The sequence below is a fragment of the Eurytemora carolleeae genome, unplaced genomic scaffold (genome assembly GCF_000591075.1).
Source record: "Eurytemora carolleeae unplaced genomic scaffold, Eaff_2.0 scaffold463, whole genome shotgun sequence".
In the NCBI taxonomy this organism is placed as follows: domain Eukaryota; kingdom Metazoa; phylum Arthropoda; class Copepoda; order Calanoida; family Temoridae; genus Eurytemora; species Eurytemora carolleeae.
Genome location: NW_019396366.1, coordinates 153,486 through 171,179, shown reverse-complemented (window position 1 = coordinate 171,179; position 17,694 = coordinate 153,486). Strand labels below are relative to the sequence as shown.

Sequence of the window (17,694 nt, the reverse complement as noted above, 5' to 3'; positions counted from 1 at the left end):
ACTTTCTTTCTTTCCTCCGGAGAGACCTGCAGACCTAGTGGAGATTATAACATGAACCAAACCAGAGATATAATTGGCGATCTTCTTGTTAGAAACCTTGTTTCTATTGTTGAAGAGATTCTAAACCTGACGGATGCAAGAACCCTACTCAACTGTTGTCTGGTGTGTCAGCTCTGGGAGGAGGAGTTTACAAAGCATCAACTCTGGAGACGGCTAGTTGAGATGAGGTGTCGGAGAAATAAAAAGGTTCGTCTTGCACTAAGGTTGAACGGCTGGTGCAATGATATCCCCGGGTTAGGAGGAGTAGAAAAGGGTGCAAAATCCTTTATTAACATGTTCTTTAAGCTTTCGTCCTTACCAGAGATAATATCAGAGAGAAGGTTGGGATCTAAGAAACTGTTCACGGGTTCAATGTTCTCCTGTCTCCATCTACAGAGGGAGAATCTGTTTGCAGGAATGTTGGACGGATTGATTAAGATGTGGGTTGTTAAGGTTCCAATAAAACACGAGCGCCCCATCCGTATGTTTGAAGGACATGAACAGCGAGTAACAGCTTTAGATTCTCATCAAAACCATCTGATTTCGTCCTCCATTGATCATTCTGTCAGGGTCTGGAATATTGAGACGGGGAGACAGGTTCGGGTTCTCCGGGGACCATGTTCTCCTCTACTCTACGTCAAACTAACCACAGACAGAATTGTCTCCATTGCTAAATCAGGACATTTCAATTTCTGGTATTGGAACAGTCCTAAACATCTCGAGTATCTCTACTCTACCTCTATAAACCATGACCTCAATTTCCTAGATGTGTCCGTCGGTGAAACCTATATTATCCTGGTTCTCTTCCAACCAGTGATGTTCCTAGAGAATGAAATCCAAGTATACAGCAGCAAGACTGGAAGACGACTCACCGAGAAACGAATAACATGTCCGGCGAATATTTCAAGTATAGCAGTATTCAACTGTATACTGTGCATAGGAACAGAATCGTGTATTGAGGTGTGGAATATAGAAGACTGTGAAATCATAACTATTCTCCGGGTCGATTTACTCCCGGTCATAGGTTCTTTTATTTCCAACCCAACACCCAGTATTAAAGATATTTCATTGAACGAATTCCTATTAGTCGTAATGTTCTCTCCGGGTACTATTTTCATCTGGTCAATTTTCGATATTGTGCAAGACTTAACCGAACCTAGATTATGTATAGAGAACAATGAACCAAGTTGGAAACCCATGGCGCTCTCCGATACCAAGATTGTGTTCGGGTTAGAGATGAAGTTCGGAGATATAAAAATCTATTCCTTCTCCGATAATCATCCGAGATTAGAGAGTGATCAAATCAAGGACGAAGAGCTCCAAGATGGTTTTGATGTTTCGTCCCCAGAGTTAATGCTAGATGATGTACCTGACCTAAAGTAAACCTATGTATGATACCGTGTTTTATACTTATTTATGTATTTATTTATGTATTGCCACAAACTCAAATTTTCTAATTTTTTCTAATTCAAACTTAGATCATTTGATCTCATCGAATTCATAGATTGAAATTGGTTTGCAAAGATACAGGGATAAGAAAATCAGAGTTTGTGGCAAAGACTCGATTACTTTTCTATAGAAATATATAGATATTTTATATTTGAAGATTATATTTGAGATAACTTTGCTTTAATAATTATTAATATTTATTAATTAATAATTATTTGCTTTAATAATTATTAATATTTATTAATTTTTATAATTATTTGCTTTAATAATTATTTAATCATAATTAGTTTATACTTTATTTCTTTTTACAAGCCGCTTCTTAAAATATTTACATTGTTTCAAATAAAATATAGAAAATTAAAGGGACAGACCGGCTATGTAAGGTAGTTAAATTGAGTATGCAGTGTTGTGGACAAATTCTGTAGGATTCATTTGAGACATATAAAACTTTTTAAAGATCTGTACATCCTGAGTTTGAGCGCAAAGTCGACGCTCAAAATCGTACTTTTGGGTGGATACGTTTCAGAATTGTTGTTTTTTAATTATTAGATAATTATTAAATAACGACGACAAAAAATGTAAACAAAATTCTACAGTAAACTAATAAGTTGTTTAAGAACAGGTTGAGAGAATAAAAATTAACTCTTATCATCAAAAAGAAATAATCTTATTCAATTAATAGTTTCTATAATCTCTCTTTAATCACAAAGATTTTCTGGAATTTTTATTAAAAAGACGACATTTGAAGAATTTGAAAAAATCTGCGAACAAATTTATAGAAAATAAGAAATTCAATAAAATGATGAAAAAGGAAATAATTAATTCTAACTTCGATTTATTGACAAATTTCCTTTGAGAAATATGTTCCTGAACATTTAATTAGTTTATACTATAGAATTTTTACTATATTTTCATCGTCGTCGTCGTCGTTATTTAATAATAAAAAAAACGATTCTGAAAACGTACCCAACCAAATTCATGATTTTAAACGTCGACTTTGCGCTCAAACTGAGTAATTATACATCGTGGAAACGTTTTATATGTCTGAAATGAATCCTGAAGAATTTGTCCACAACACGTTGCATACTCAGTTTAACTACCTTACATAGCCGGTCTATCCCTTTAGGAACAAATCAAGTATTAAAAAAGTATGGACAAATGTGTATATTTGATATTAAACAACTAAATTTTAAGCTAATATTGATTCAGAAGTATGTATTTAAAGCTCAGTGCAGTTTCGGTCACTCAATCCTAGTGTAAAGTTCTCTTGTTGGTCCCTTTCTCCGAGTAACTAAAGGATTTCTCGCCAACCAGAACAAAACAAGGATATCAGTTATAAGCATGACTAGAGCCCAAATCTGTAAGATCGGAGTAGATCCAGCGAAGTTCAACCAATCCACCAGAGGTCCTCCGACTGTTGGCCCCAAGAAGTTTCCTAGAGCAAAGGCCGAAGTCCAGAGACTGGAAATAACGGAGGATCCGTCCTCGTCCAGGTCAGGTAGCCGGCGCACTGCGTGCTTTTGGGTTAGCGCGAAGGTTGCTGTTAGAGTTGCGGCAGTTCCGATCCCAAGCAGAGCGAGTCCTCCTTCGGTGAGGGCGTAGCTGGGTGGGATGCTCAGATACTGAATAGGACCGATCAGTAGCAAAGAGGTTGCGATCAGAATGTTTCCTATCGGAGAAATGTACTCCGGCTGAACCCAGGAGTCCACGAGATATCCCCAAATAGGAGTACTTATCATGTAGGGAACACTCATCGCTGAAAAAACTTAATTAGAAAATTATTTTTCCCAAGAACGTTCTCATGCTGAAAAAAAGATTAAATGTGAAATTTTTTTCTCCCGAGAACCACAATAAAGGAGCTGATGAGACTCGAACTCTAATTTTCTCATCCTTATAACTTTGCAACCTGAAGGTAAAACTGTAAGCTTTGATATTTCAAACTGTAACTTAATTGATCTAGTACTTAATTGAAATATTAAAGGTCTTTCACATCAGGTTCCAAAGATATAAGGATTAGAAAATTAGAATATGAGGAGAGTAATCAGTTCGTCTCTCTCACCAATCAAAATCAGAAGATTATTTTTCCTAAGAAGGTTCTCATTGCTAAAAAACCGACTAAATCAGAAAATTATTCTTCCCAAGAACGTTCTCATAGCTGAAAAAAAAGATTAAATCTGAAATAATTTTTTTTTTCCAAGAACGTTAGTAAAGAAAATGATTATGAGACTCGAACTCTAATTTTCTCATCCTCATCTCATATTTAAGATCAGGTTCCAAAGATATAAGTATAGAAAATTAGAGTAGAAGGAGGGATAATGAGGGATAGTGAGGGATAATGAGGGATAATGAGGGATAATGAGTTCCTCCCTCACCAAGAAATGAAACTCCGATCTGTGAGACGGAGAGACCGAAGATTGCCAGGTATTCTTCCAGGAAGGTTTCGATGAAACCCTGACAAACTGCTCCGAACATTGTTCCAACCAGAGCCAACAAGACACCAGGATCCTTCAACAGTCTAGAAAGTACAGATTACAGGGGTCGTTAAAATAAAAAGAACTAAAAACTAATCCAATTGTATTTTCACTATAACTTATTATCAATAATGAATAATATAAGACTTCCAAGATGTCATGTACAGTGTACACGCACCTCTGCCCCTTTAGTAAAAGTAAATTCAACCTATATAAACCATAAAGTCTGACCGCGTCAATCTTGTTGCACCGGCTAGTCATGTCAATAGAGCTAGGTGCAGTACAAACTGGGACCGGAAAGGTTGACCCGGCTCGGAAATTCAAATGTACTACGGCTGCCCGTGTGTATAGTTTTAACTCCCTTTTCTTTCTTCAAGTCTCAGTATTTGTGGGTAACTATCAAGGAGTATGGAATAGAAGGGAGATACAACTGACGCGGCCCGCCCTATCATATGATTATACATGCTTTGTAGACGGTACTCCATTTGTATAAGAAATATTTGTCTGATGTACAAGTACCGCGTATTCAATTACCTATTCTGAATATTTCATACAGTGGCGAACACAGGGGGGGGGGCAGTAGTCCTCTTTCCCCCCCCCCTGGAAGTTCCAGGGGGGGCCCTGCCCCCCCCTGGAAAATACAAAATTAAAAGGAAATAAATTTAAAAGTAACACCTGACAATGACAAAGACTAAGGAATTGTCTAAATTCACTGTTAACACAAAATTTTAGGATACTTTAAACTAAAACTTTTGCAAAACGAGAACTCGACATATTAGATGCTTATAACATGATGGAAGATGTAATATAGGTATTCTATTTTCTATTTTTCTATTTTTTCTTACAGTCAATTAATAAAGGAATTGAGTCTTTGGCACAAACTCAAATATTCAAACCTTTGGAACCTGATGTTGTAAACCTTTGATATTTCAAATTCATTTGGTTCCAAAGATATAGTGATTAGAAAATCAGAGTTTGTGGCAAAGACTCAATTCCTTTATTTCCATAAAGAGATAATAAGCGTAATTTCAAGTTCCACTTTATGCAATGATGACAATAACATCGAATGAAGGAAAGAGAAGTTTTAGCCTTCTAAAGAGAATACTTCATTACACAATTGATGTACTATGACGGAGAGTAGACTTAACGATCTTGCACTACTGAGAAAATCATTGAGATGTTTGTGCAAGCAAATCACATAAAATTGAAGCTTAAGAGTTGGTGAATATGTAGATGGAGTAAATTCTATCTAAAAACTTCAGAAGAAATTTCGTTTATAAGTGAAAATATTATTTTTTAATGATGCTGTGATTCTTGATTTAGTTAGCTGTGATGGAGTTAAGTTATAAAATTTATAAATTTATAAAGTTAAAAGGTTAAAGTTAGTTTTTCGAGCAAAGGAACAATTTTTAGACTCTATAAAGTTAGTAACACCCAAAAATGTAATCTTTTTGATGTATTTTTATGGTGTTAATTGACTTTTTGAACAAAAAAATTCCAGGGGGAGGCAAAAAAAAATTTTCGCGCTACGCGCGAAATCTTGCCCCCCATGGCTAAAATCCTGTGTACGCGCCTGTTCATATACGAATGGAGTACCCGTCTGCAAAACATGTATAATCATATGGTAGGGCGGGCCGCGTCAGTGGTATCTCCCTTCTATTCCATACTCCTTGGTAACTATCTATAGGGGTTACAAAATTGACAATTTTTCATTGCAGGTTTTCTGTAAAAGTTACGTGAGGAAGAAAATTAAAAAACAAACATTTGCTTCTAGATAAAAAAGAAACTATGGAAAATATATTTCTCATTTTTACTTAAAAAAAAGGAAACAAACAAAAAAATTAAAAATAGTTTCAAACTTACATGATAAACACCTCGGATGGATTCTGCTTGGTTTCATGTGAATCCAGGCTAGTTTCAACCAACTTGGGTAATCTGTGTACCAGGAGAAATCTTATCAAAACAAACCCAAACGAAGGAATAAAGATTGATAAAGATTAGGATAGAGAAAGATAACAATTGTTTATGCATGCCAGAGACCGTTTTTAATTAATTGGAGAGATCGCTTAACTACATACCACCAGTTCAAATCATGAATCATCGATTCACTCTCTAAATACTTAGCTAAATCCTTATGAATTTTAACTTTGAATCAGTGATTCAGGATTTAAACTAGTTGTGGTAGTTCAATGACTTTTCGCAACTCATTAAATCCGGTTCCTAAGTCAAGGGTTGTGGTGGAATGTTTTTATAAATTGAGATGGAATTTTTACAAATGATCTTTTTCAGGTCAATTATGTTTTTGTCCCGAGATAAGTACTGCCAGGACATAAACTGGTTTGCCGGGACGATAAAGTGGTTTGCCGGGACATAATGTGGTTTGCCGGGAGGATAAAGTGGTTTGCCGGGAGGATAAAGTGGTTTGCCGGGACGATAAAGTGGTTTGCCGGGAGGATAAAGTGGTTTGCCGGGACGATAAAGTGGTTTGCCGGGACGATAAAGTAGGGTTTGACCATATTTAAAAAGATTGAATATTTGTATGGAAAGGAAATAATGTGGAATATAAACTAGAATTTAAGGGAACAATCAACAGGGAGGAAAAGTTGAAAGGTTTATCTCCCTAGGGAGGAAAAGTTGAAAGGTTTATCTCCCTAGGGAGGAAGAGTTGAAAGGTTTATCTCCCTAGGGAGGAAAAGTTGAAAGGTTTATCTCCCTAGGGAGGAAAAGTTGAAAGGCTTATCTCCCTAGGGAGGAAGAGTTGAAAGGTTTATCTCCCTAGGGAGGAAGAGTTGAAAGGTTTATCTCCCTAGGGAGGAAAAGTTGAAAGGTTTATCTCCCTAGGGAGGAAAAGTTGAAAGGTTTATCTCCCTAGGGAGGAAAAGTTGAAAGGTTTATCTCCCTAGGGAGGAAGAGTTGAAAGGTTTATCTCCCTAGGGAGGAAGAGTTGAAAGGTTTATCTCCCTAGGGAGGAAAAGTTGAAAGGTTTATCTCCCTGATTATCGTGATGGTTCCAATAATTAAACAAAGAATTCCACTAAACTCGAAGGGAAGAGCGAACCCTCCTTTCTTAAAAAAAGTTTGCTTAAATAGATTTAAATTTGTACTTCTTAAACAGTTGGACACATAAAACTGTGACATAGGAAGACGATTTAATCATGTTATGTTTTTAAATATGAAACACATCAATCCCAGGAAACATTTTAACCGACTATGTGCCGACGGCGAAGATGTCGGGTAAATAATTCTAGACTTTATATGTTCGACATCGGTTTGTCGGAGACTAAATTTTTGCAGGGATAGAAACAAAAATTAATTTTATAGCAACTGGTAACTGTTTTCTTTATATCAATTCAATATCAAATACACAGGAGTTGAGTGTCGTCTTCCTATTCCACGTTTTTAAAGGTTACACTGTAAAAATTGTATCTTTTTTTTAAATTACCTCAAACATTATTCCTCCTGCAGTTGCAAATTTCAATATTATTAAGAAATCAAACGCTTTTAGAAAGTCTAAATAAAAAATGTTTTTTTACGAATTAAAAAAATATATTGAAGTTTCCTATAGACGGTCCCAGGATCTCAGCGAACCCAAATGATGCTTGCGTGAGTGAATATGCGTAGGTGACATGTTCCTGCGTATTGTGTAATGTCAAACCCTCATTGCAGTGAGCTAAAATCAAATGAAAATGAAGACGACATTTGAAAACAACTTAAGAAATAATTTTTAATGATGGTTTCCACATTTCCTTGTATTCAGCAGATAGAATTGTAAGGACAGATGCCCAGGCACCAGCTTCAGCTACTCCCTCAATACCAGGACAAATTAGGACCAGAACAAATTGATTCCAGGACAAATTACTAAAAGGACAAAAGACTACCAGGACAAATTACTATAGCAGGAAAAATTAATGCCAGGACAAATTAATACCCGGAAAAATTAATACCTGAAGGACATATTAATACCAGGACAAATTAATACCAGGACAAATTAATACCAAATTAATACCGGGACAAATTAATACCAGGACAAATTAATACCAGGACAAATTACTACCGGGACAAATTAATACCGGGACAAATTAATACCAGGACAAATTAATACCAGGACAAATTACTACCGGGACAAAGTAATACCAGGATAAATTAGTACCTGGACAAACTAATACCAGGACAAATTAGTTCCTGCAGGACAAATTAATACCAGAACAAAAATCTCAGGAAAAATAGATACCAAGAAAAATCAATACTAGGACAAACCAATACATGACATATTAATACCAGGACAAAATCAAAAGAAAAATCAATACTAGGACAAACCAATACATGACATATTAATACCAGGACAAATTAATACTAGAACAAAATTACAGGAAAAATCAATACTTTTTTGTTACAAGACATTTGAGTAATTGAGGCAATTTTCAAATCTAAAATCAAGATAAGATTTTGTTTAAAAAGAAATAAATTTGTTTTTAATTTGCCAAGATTCCTCCAGGATCCTGAAAAAACTTGATTATTTTTAAATTCTCATTTGTTTCATCACAGTTTGCCGATATGTCCTCTCTTACAGGATTTTCTTTTAATCAAAGATTGATTAGAATAACAGATAAGACACTAGATGTCGTCTTTTCAAGATTTAGGGGTTTTTTCGTTCACAATAACCCTGAGGCAGAAATCCAAAGGAGTTAAATACGCGAATGCTCTCTCTCTTTCATTCAACGCGGCTGCGCGTAACTCCGCTGGGCTTCTAACCTGAACGACAAACCCCTAAATCTTAAAAAGACGACATCTAGTGTTCTATCTGTATTGTTATTAATCTATGATTCAGGCCTAGGGGACATCTGTAGGCGGTTAGAAACGTTAAGCTATGTTCTTGTTTAAAAGTAGGTTGATTTATAATATCTTAACAATGAAAAATCCCTTAAATTGGTTAGGTTACAATATAGGGATCCAATACAGGGTTACAATACAGGGATCCAATACAGGGTTACAATACAGGGATCCAATACAGGGTTACAATACAGGGATCCAATACAGGGTTACAATACAGGGATCCCCACAAAGCATGATAAGTTAATGACGACCTAAATCTCATTTTATAAAAACAATATAGGAGTTTAATTTGAGGGTAAAACAATATAGGAGTTTAATTTAGTAAATTTTTTTGTATATTGTAAAAATATATTTGTAAAAGAAGACACTTGCATAAAACTGCAGGAAACCATATATTTAAGAAAACTTTAAAATGAACGTCTCTGAAGTCTCATCTTTTGTTGGTAACCCTGTACGTTTATAACAAAATATGTGAGCAGTCTCACGTACAGTACCTGAGAGCATATGAAACCCCTAGAAATGACCATGTAGTTGGAAGGAAGGTAAGAAGACCGAATAAACATCCACACAGCGCTGTACAGATAACTCCGAATATAAAAACCCTGTATACGCCCAGGTGTCCCATGTACTTCCCGAACAAGGGCCCGGAGAGGAACATTGACAGATGAATGATTCCAAACACAATTCCATATTCAGCGGCATTCGCGCCCTTTTTCTCAGCTTCTATTGGATAGAACGGAGCCTAAAACAATTTTTTCAATAAAGCCAATTATATAAGATAATAATGTTAGACCCTATTTCAATCTGTACCTGTACCTGTACCTGTACCTGTACCTGTACCTGTACCTGTATGCTATCTGTAAGACCCCAAGTTATGTAAACTAAACAAATCCAAACAATCAGTTCCCATTGGGCGTAGGTCAGGTTCATTCTTGGCAATTTAGCTTCAAAGTCTATCAATTGCAAAGTCTATCAGCTTCAAAGTCTATCAATTGCAAAGTCTATCTGATGCAAAGTTTATCTGATGCAAAGTTTATCAGCTGCAAAACTATATCAGCAACAAAGTGTATAAGTAAAAAATGTATCGGCTTCGAACTGTTTCTTTTCTGAAGCTTATTAATATCATTCAGGTGATGCTAAATAGCTGCTTATTTGATTCAAGCACCATAGCTTTATTGAGTGCAGGTGGGATTTTTTTGTGGATCAGAAGCTCCTTTTTTCTTTTCTTTGGGTTTAACAAATACTCATCAGATTTGTATAGTAGTTACTTATTTCACTAGAATTGTTCAGTAGTTTTACTTATTTCACTAGAATTGTTCAGTAGTTTAAACCTATTTTACTAGAATTGTTCAGCAGTTTAACCTATTTCACTAGAATTGTTCTGCAGCTTAACTTATTTCACTAGAATTGTTCAGTAGTTTAACTTATTTTACTAAAATCGTTCAGCAGTTAAACCTATTTTTCTAGAATTGTGTCCAGTCTATTTCACATGAGCTGTAAACCTCAACTGTTTTATCCAGTGTGAGGTCAAGGTGTGAAATCTTATCTTTTATCAGGATCCATGGTCTTGACAATCCTTATCTTAAGACAAACCCAGAGAAAACTTTCCATGTAGACATGGTATCTCTCACCAATGGTCTAATAAAAAAATATACAAATAAAACAGGGTTTACTATTCGTTTTGACAATTTTTTATTGGCTCTATTTTTGTTATTTTTTTGACATTTTATAATGCGCCAAACTTTAATGCCAAGAATGCAAAAATCAAAACATTTTATTTAAGTTTTTCCATTTTATACTAAAGATGGAGCTAATTAAAAATAAATGTTAATATAAAATTTTTTAAAAAGTTTAATCTTGTATTTTATTATTAATGTTAAACTTAACCATTCCAACTTACAAAAATTTTAACATACTGGAAAAAAAAACTACGGAGCGTAGTATGTATTGATTAACCTCATATTGTATGTATGACGATACGATTTAATTAATTAATTTCATCATTAAAGGAACTGTTTATGTCATTTTAAGTTACGCTGCATTTTCAGGTCCGATTTATAATCCCTTTAAATTTGCGCTACAGAGACACTGAAGGAAATTGTGCGAATTTAACCATTTTTAGATTGAAAAACAGCGATATCTTCCTCATTGTTACTCATATAGAGGTTTACCGTTGTGATTCGGTCAATCAGAGGGTTCCTTCAAATTACGTTTACAGTCCCTTAAATGGTGTAAATTTGTAGCTAAAGTAACCACAACATTCGCTGATATCAAAAGATTATGACATTTTCTATATCACAGATTTGAAACCACAAATTCATTGCGTAAAGATAAAAACTGCAGTATGACATTTAAGTATATTTCAGTACAATTCAGTACATTTCATTGCAATTTAGTACATTTCAGGGCAATTCAGTACATTTCAGTACATTTCAGTGCAATTCAGTACATTTCAGTGCAATTCAGTACATTTCAGTACATCGCAGTACAGTTCAGTACAGTTCAGTGTACAGTTCAGTTCATTTCAATACATCTAATTATATTTCAGTTAATTTTGTTTTATTTCAGCATACATCGGTATAATTCAGTAAATTTCATTTGCTTGTCTGTCTGTCTGTTTGTTGGTCTGCTTGAGTTTTTTAACAAACGCAAAAAAAAAGATTTTTTTTCAAGAATCTATTTTTTTACAAAAATTTAGAATTTTTAAAAATGTTTCTAAAATTCCACGGGCAACACCGGGCACTTTAACTAGTATCCAATACCGTCAAAACGGCTGAACCGATTGGGCCAAAATTTTGTGCAGGACCTTACATGACCTCAGAGAAGGTTAATGGAACATCAAAATTGGAGAAAAATTTTTTTTCAGAGCAACAGTTAAAAGATAACATTATTTACAGGAAAGGGGACTCGAAGCGCCCCGAAATCCTAGTTTCATTATATTTCAGTACATTGTACTATATTTCAATACATTTTAATACATTTTAGTTCATTTTAGTCCATTTAGGTCAATTTTAGTACAATTCAGTTTTTTGTAGTACATTGCAGTGCATTTCAGCACATTTCAGTACATTGCAGTACATTTCAGGACATTGAGTTCATTGCTGTACATTTCAGTATATTTAAGTACGTTTCAGTAGATTTCAGCAATTTCAGTTCATTTTAGTACATTTAGTACATTTCAGTATATTTAAGTACGGTTTAGTACATTTCAGGACATTTCATTAAATTTCAGTTCATTTTAGTACATTTCAGTACATTTCAGTACATTTTAGTATATATACGTACGGTTTAGTACATTTCACCACATTTCAGTTCATGTTAGTAAATTTCAGTACATTTCAGTATATATAAGTACGGGTTAGTACATTTCAGTATACTTAAGAAAATTACAGCATATCTAAGTACGCTTTAGTACATTTCAGTACATTTCAGTACATTTCAGTTCATTTAAGTACATTTCAGTACATTTCAGTATATTTTTAAGTACCGTTTAGTACATTTCAGGACATTTCAGTTCAATTTAGTACATTTCAGTACATTTCAGAAAAATTCAGTATATGTAAGTACAGTATTGTACATTTCAGTACATTTCACTTCAATTTAGTACATTTCAGTTCAATTTAGTACATTTCAGAAAATTTATGAATTTTAATCTTTTCAATTAACGTTCTTAACCCGTCTAGAGATGAGATATGTATCATATATCCTGTATCAGGTCTAGAGATATGTATCTTATATCCTGTATCAGGTCTAGAGATATTTATCTTATATCCTGTATCAGGTCTAGAGATATGTGTCATATATCCTGTATCAGGTCTAGAGATATGTATCTTATATCTTGTATCAGGTCTAGAGATATGTACCATATATCCTGTATAAGGTCTATAGATATGTATCTTATATCCTGTATCAGGTCTAGAGTATGTATCATATATCCTATATCAGGTCTAGAGATATGTATCTTATATCCTGTATCAGGTCTAGAGATATGTATCTTATATCATGTATCAGGTCTAGAGATATGTATCTTATATCCTGTATCAGGTCTACAGATATGTATCTTATATCCTGTATCAGGTCTACAGATATGTATCTTATATCCTGTATCAGGTCTACAGATATGCATCTTATATCCTGTATCAGGTCTAGAGATATGTATCTTATATCCTGTATCAGGTCTAGAGACATGTATCTTATATCATGTATCAGGTTTAGAGATATGTATCTTATATCCTGTATCAGGTCTAGAGATATGCATCTTATATCCTGTATCAGGTCTAGAGATATGTATCTTATATCCTGTATCAGGTCTAGAGATATGCATCTTATATCCTGTATCAGGTCTAGAGATATGTATCTTTATCCTTTATCATGTCTAGAGATATGTATCTTTATCCTTTATCAGGTCTTAGAATAAAGCCTCTGCCATTCTGTCTCCGCGCCCCGCAGTTTGATCTCCGCTTGCTGTATCTATTTTTCATTAACCTTTAAAGTATTTCAGAAAAACTAGTGTGTTTTGTGAATTGGTGGTATAGACTGGTTAGATTCGTACATGATACACATGTAAAATAATATACTATCTATCTTTAGTTGTTTAAAAGTAAAGGAATTGGTGAAATTTAGAAAATAGAAATAGATTTCTTAATCTCAATTGAAGTAGACTTTTCAATAAGAATTGTTAATGGATCATTAAAAAATAATTAATCATGTTGTGTTTGTTAGGTGGATGCAAAAACCAAACATCTTTTTAGCAGGCCCACACTGCAAGACATGGAGACAGAATGTCGGAGGCTTGGAGACGTAGCGAGAGGCTTCGCGGGGCTTAGAGGTCATACTGGGTATCAGAAGGCTCCGGAGGTCATTTTGCGTTGCTCATGGCGGTTCTGCACCCCTCCCTCGGTCAGGTGAGAGTACAGTTCATTAGGGTTTCCACCGAAATTCCGGGTTACGGTTAACGTACGGAAATGATCCGGAAATTTTTTCCATTTCCATTATGGAAAAGGTTCCGGAAAACCGGAATTCCGGAACGATTTCCGGAACGATTTTTTTTCGTAAAACGGAAATTTCCGGAACGTTGTTCCGAAATTACGGATCGTTACGGAATTCCAGAACGTTCTGGAAATTTCCGGAACGTTCCGAAATATCGTTCCGAAAATTTTCCGGAAAAACGTTCCGGAAATTTCCGGTTTCCGGAACAATTGGTACCAGAATTACATTAAAGTCTTACATTGTAAATACAACACCAGTTAGTAACACTAACAATATATGGATGGATGCCGGACGGTAGAAAAAGTTATACTCAATAATCAATATTCAAAGTTACTATAGTGTGAAATGTAACTGATAAACCGAGGGGGGGGACTCTACCACTAGCAGGGCAGTAGCTAGCGGGGGGGGGGGGGCAATGATCCTCGATTTTTTTTTCAAATTTTCAAACTTTGTAAATATGAATTTAATTAAAATAAGAAAAATTCTTTAAGTTCCGGTTTACGGAATGGAAATTTTCCGGTTTACGTTACGTAAACCGTAAGAATTTCCGGTTTACGGAATGGAAACCGGAAATTTTTCCGGTTTACGAAATGGAAACTGGAAATTTTACGATTTCCATTCCGGAAAACGGAAATTTTTCCGGTTTACGTCACGTAAACCGGAAAATTTCCGGTTTCCATTTGTACCGGAATTATCCCGGAATTCCGGTTTACGCAACAAATTTCCGGATCATTCCATTTCCAAAATGGAAATTTTTTTCGGGAAAAATGGAAACCCTACAGTTCATATATGTATATATACATTTGCATTATTTCAGTCTACTCCACTGTTATTTAAACTTCTGAAAAACAATTTTAAAAAATCTGCAAATTGTAATCTCACAGAGTCACAAAAGGCTTTATACAGAGCAATAAAGCATGTTGAATTTTAAAGTTTTAAACTGAACTAAATTATATTAAACAAATACCGTACTGCATTTTCTGGCTATTCTCGTCCCCCCCCGAAAACTTTTTTTTGTTAAAGTAAAAATGATTTAATTATTTTCAAGTTGCGGTTTTAATTCTCTAAACTTGACTCAAGAGTGAAAGGGTACTTAACATGTTTTTGAAAGGAAACCCATCTCAAGTTAAACAAGATATGGTTTGAATATGTAATAAAATAGCATAAAACGAAAAAATTCCAAAGGACAAGAAAAGAATAATTTTGGTTAGTTACATCTTAAGCCATTTTTGATTAAGTGATGCATTGAAAGAGTGGTTTCGAAGGAGGGGGGAGGGGGGGTGCTGAGAGGTTGTAAGATTTAAAAGACGTGGGACTGACGGTTGGTCGCATGTCTCACACAGGGGGGGGGGGTCACACCTTCTCAAATTCCTTTTATAACCTTAACCCTCATCCCACAACCGTTCTCCATGAAAACTACTCCCAAAATCTTCTCATCCAAACTCCAGTTGAACCATTTACTCCCTCTTCCTCATTCTTAACCACTCCCTCCATTAGTCTTTTTAGCAACTCCCTCCACTAGTCTTCTTAGCATCTCACTCCACTAGTCTTCTTGGCAACTGCTTGTTAGTCAACATTCTGGTCAAATAAGTCTCTACCCAAGCTAATCTCCAGTCTCTATCCAAACTAATCTCCAGTCTCTATCCAAGTCTAGTCTCTATCCAAACTAATCTCCAGTCTCTACCCAAAATAATCTCCAGTCTCTACCCAAGCTAATCTCCAGTCTCTATCCAAACTAATCTCCAGTCTCTATCCAAACTAATCTCCAGTCTCTATCCAAACTAATCTCCAGTCTCTACCCAAACTAATCTCCAGTCTCTATCCAAACTGATCTCCAGTCTCTAACCAAACTAATCTCCAGTCTCTATCCAAACTAATCTCCAGTCTCCAACCAAACTTATCTCCAGTCTCTATCCAAACTAATCTCCAGTCTCTACCCAAACCAATCTCCAGTCTCTAACCAAACTGATCTCCAGTCTCTATCCAAACTAATCTCCAGTCTTTACCCAAACTAATCTCCGGTCTCTAACCAAACTAATCTCCGGTCTCTAACCAAACTAATCTCCGGTCTCTAACCAATACAGCTCTAGTTTAATCATTTCAAAGCCAACTTCAGTCTTGATCTAATCTACATATTCCAGCTCAAGTCTCCGAGCTAATTCTTTTTAGATTAGAAAAGAATATATATGCATGCTAGGTAAAGCTATAAAGAATATATATGCATGCTAGGTAAAGCTATAAAGCTGGGTTTGCCAACATTTTTGTTAATTTAGCATAGTGTTACCAATTAATTTTGAACTTGGCAGAAGGAGGAGGAGGTCAAATTCATGCCAAAATACTGTGACGACTTTGTGACCTTGTAGCTCCTCTAGTTTTGATGTTATGCACAAGCATGTAAAAACAAATTTATTCGGTTACATATTGGAAATTCAAACCAGCTGTTTAATAACAAGAGTTATGACCATAACAGGAGTTATAATCATAACAAGAGTTATTATCATAAAAAGAGTTATGATCATAACAAGAGTTATGATCATAACAAGAGTTATGAGCATATCAAGAGTTATGATCGAAACATAGAATATTTTAATCTTACGTGGAATCTACTTCAGTTCGACGTGAATCAAGTTATTTTAACGAATGTGATTAAAAGCTTGATTCAAGACTGTCCTCTTTAAGTCTGACTAATGATTTTTGTCCTATGTTGTATGCCTGTGCATAGTAGTTTCAGAATGCGCGCGCTCTCATGTTGCTCCTTCCGTGCACGGTTTTGCCGCCATAACAGGTGTAACCGCCTGCCAGTTCAGATTCTACCAGGAGCAGATCTACACAGAACCATGGCTTCAGATAGTGGGATAGATAGTCAATCCTCTCCGGAGGCAGATAAATCTACCATGTCCCGAACCCATCAGTACAGGAAGGTGATGAAACCTATGCTAGAACGAAAGAGAAGAGCACGGATTAACAAGTGTTTGGACGAACTCAAGGATCTCATGGTGTCCGCACTACAGACGGAGGGGGAGAGTATCACCAAGCTGGAGAAGGCCGACGTGTTGGAGTTGACCGTCAGGCATCTTCGTAAGTTAAAGGCTCAGGGAGGATTATCCCTGACAAACTCAGGGTCAGAGAGATTCCGCTCCGGGTTCAGGCTTTGTGTCGGAGAAATAACAAGGTTTGTGACAAGTGGAACTTCCGGGATTGATTTAACTCTTTCAGCCCGACTTCTCCAGCATATGTCAATCTGCCTACAGAGTATGGAAGCCTCTACAATGCAACCAGTTCCGTCTCAAAACTTTAATCACGCAACCTCCCACCAACAAGACTTAATCAGTCCTCTCAGAACTCTATCAGAATTCATTTCTGCTGGTCGAGTGGAGAATATTAGATATTCTACGTCTTACTCCGGGTTCCAAGAACCTATGGACACGATGAATTCTCCGTCTCCACGTCCTAGCTCCGCCCCCGCCACGGTTGTAAAGACGGAGATATCTGATGAGAAAACCTGGAGACCATGGTAGTGAATCAAGATATTGTCATCGTACAATCAAATCCTTATACTTTCCATCTGTGATAACTTTATATCAATATATTTTACATAACTTCATAATAAAATATGAAAAAAGACTCAAATTCTTCATTTTCGCATTAATCTCGAATTATTTTATTAAAATCTGAAAAAAGTCCCGTGATTAAACTTTTCCAGGATAGCTTAGGTTAGGTAGATAGATAGTCACGGAAGGTTGCTTTATTCCCAAAGGGAGGCGGGTCCCAAGGCATATTTATTAAGAAATAACCATTTGCATAACAATTTACGTAGAAGAGTAAATTTAAAATTTACATAGAATGATTTAATATTCTATTCGAGGGCTAAAGAAAGGCCCAGAAAGATTGTATTTTGTTTCCAAAAATCTTG

At 35.5% G+C, this 17,694-nt stretch overlaps 3 protein-coding genes across 3 annotated transcripts; 2 read left to right on the top strand and 1 right to left on the bottom strand.

Moving 5' to 3' along the window:
• The first annotated feature begins 51 nt into the window (after window positions 1-51).
• On the top strand, window positions 52-1,422 carry LOC111701805 (F-box/WD repeat-containing protein 1A). The gene has a single exon (XM_023473234.1). The coding sequence runs from the start codon at window positions 52-54 to the stop codon at window positions 1,420-1,422; it is 1,371 nt and encodes a 456-aa protein (XP_023329002.1).
• A 1,209-nt stretch (window positions 1,423-2,631) lies between these two features.
• LOC111701820 (MFS-type transporter SLC18B1) lies at window positions 2,632-10,398 on the bottom strand. Its single transcript, XM_023473261.1, has 10 exons — window positions 9,639-10,398; window positions 9,287-9,534; window positions 8,449-8,458; window positions 7,706-7,765; window positions 7,519-7,591; window positions 7,402-7,418; window positions 6,952-7,025; window positions 5,823-5,894; window positions 3,861-4,003; window positions 2,632-3,244 (listed from the first exon to the last, which is right to left on the bottom strand). Exons 1-10 carry the CDS (start codon window positions 9,720-9,722, stop codon window positions 2,730-2,732), a joined length of 1,296 nt encoding a protein of 431 aa, XP_023329029.1. The 5' UTR covers window positions 9,723-10,398; the 3' UTR covers window positions 2,632-2,729.
• A 6,147-nt stretch (window positions 10,399-16,545) lies between these two features.
• On the top strand, window positions 16,546-17,405 carry LOC111701808 (enhancer of split mgamma protein). Its single transcript, XM_023473236.1, has one exon. The coding sequence runs from the start codon at window positions 16,619-16,621 to the stop codon at window positions 17,297-17,299; it is 681 nt and encodes a 226-aa protein (XP_023329004.1). The 5' UTR covers window positions 16,546-16,618; the 3' UTR covers window positions 17,300-17,405.
• Window positions 17,406-17,694: the final 289 nt, after the last annotated feature.

Bases quoted from the DNA above. Each gene is read 5' to 3' on its own strand.
- LOC111701805 (XM_023473234.1), top strand. From the start codon at position 52: ATGAACCAAACCAGAGATATAATTGGCGATCTTCTTGTTAGAAACCTT.
- LOC111701808 (XM_023473236.1), top strand. From the start codon at position 16,619: ATGGCTTCAGATAGTGGGATAGATAGTCAATCCTCTCCGGAGGCAGAT.
- LOC111701820 (XM_023473261.1), bottom strand. From the start codon at position 9,722: ATGAACCTGACCTACGCCCAATGGGAACTGATTGTTTGGATTTGTTTA. The intron at 5,895-6,951 runs GGAGATAAACCT...CCTGGTACACAG, and splicing joins GGAACCATCACGATAATCAG to ATTACCCAAGTTGGTTGAAA. The intron at 3,245-3,860 runs GTGAGGGAGGAA...AAGTTTTTTCAG, and splicing joins GATCGGAGTTTCATTTCTTG to CGATGAGTGTTCCCTACATG.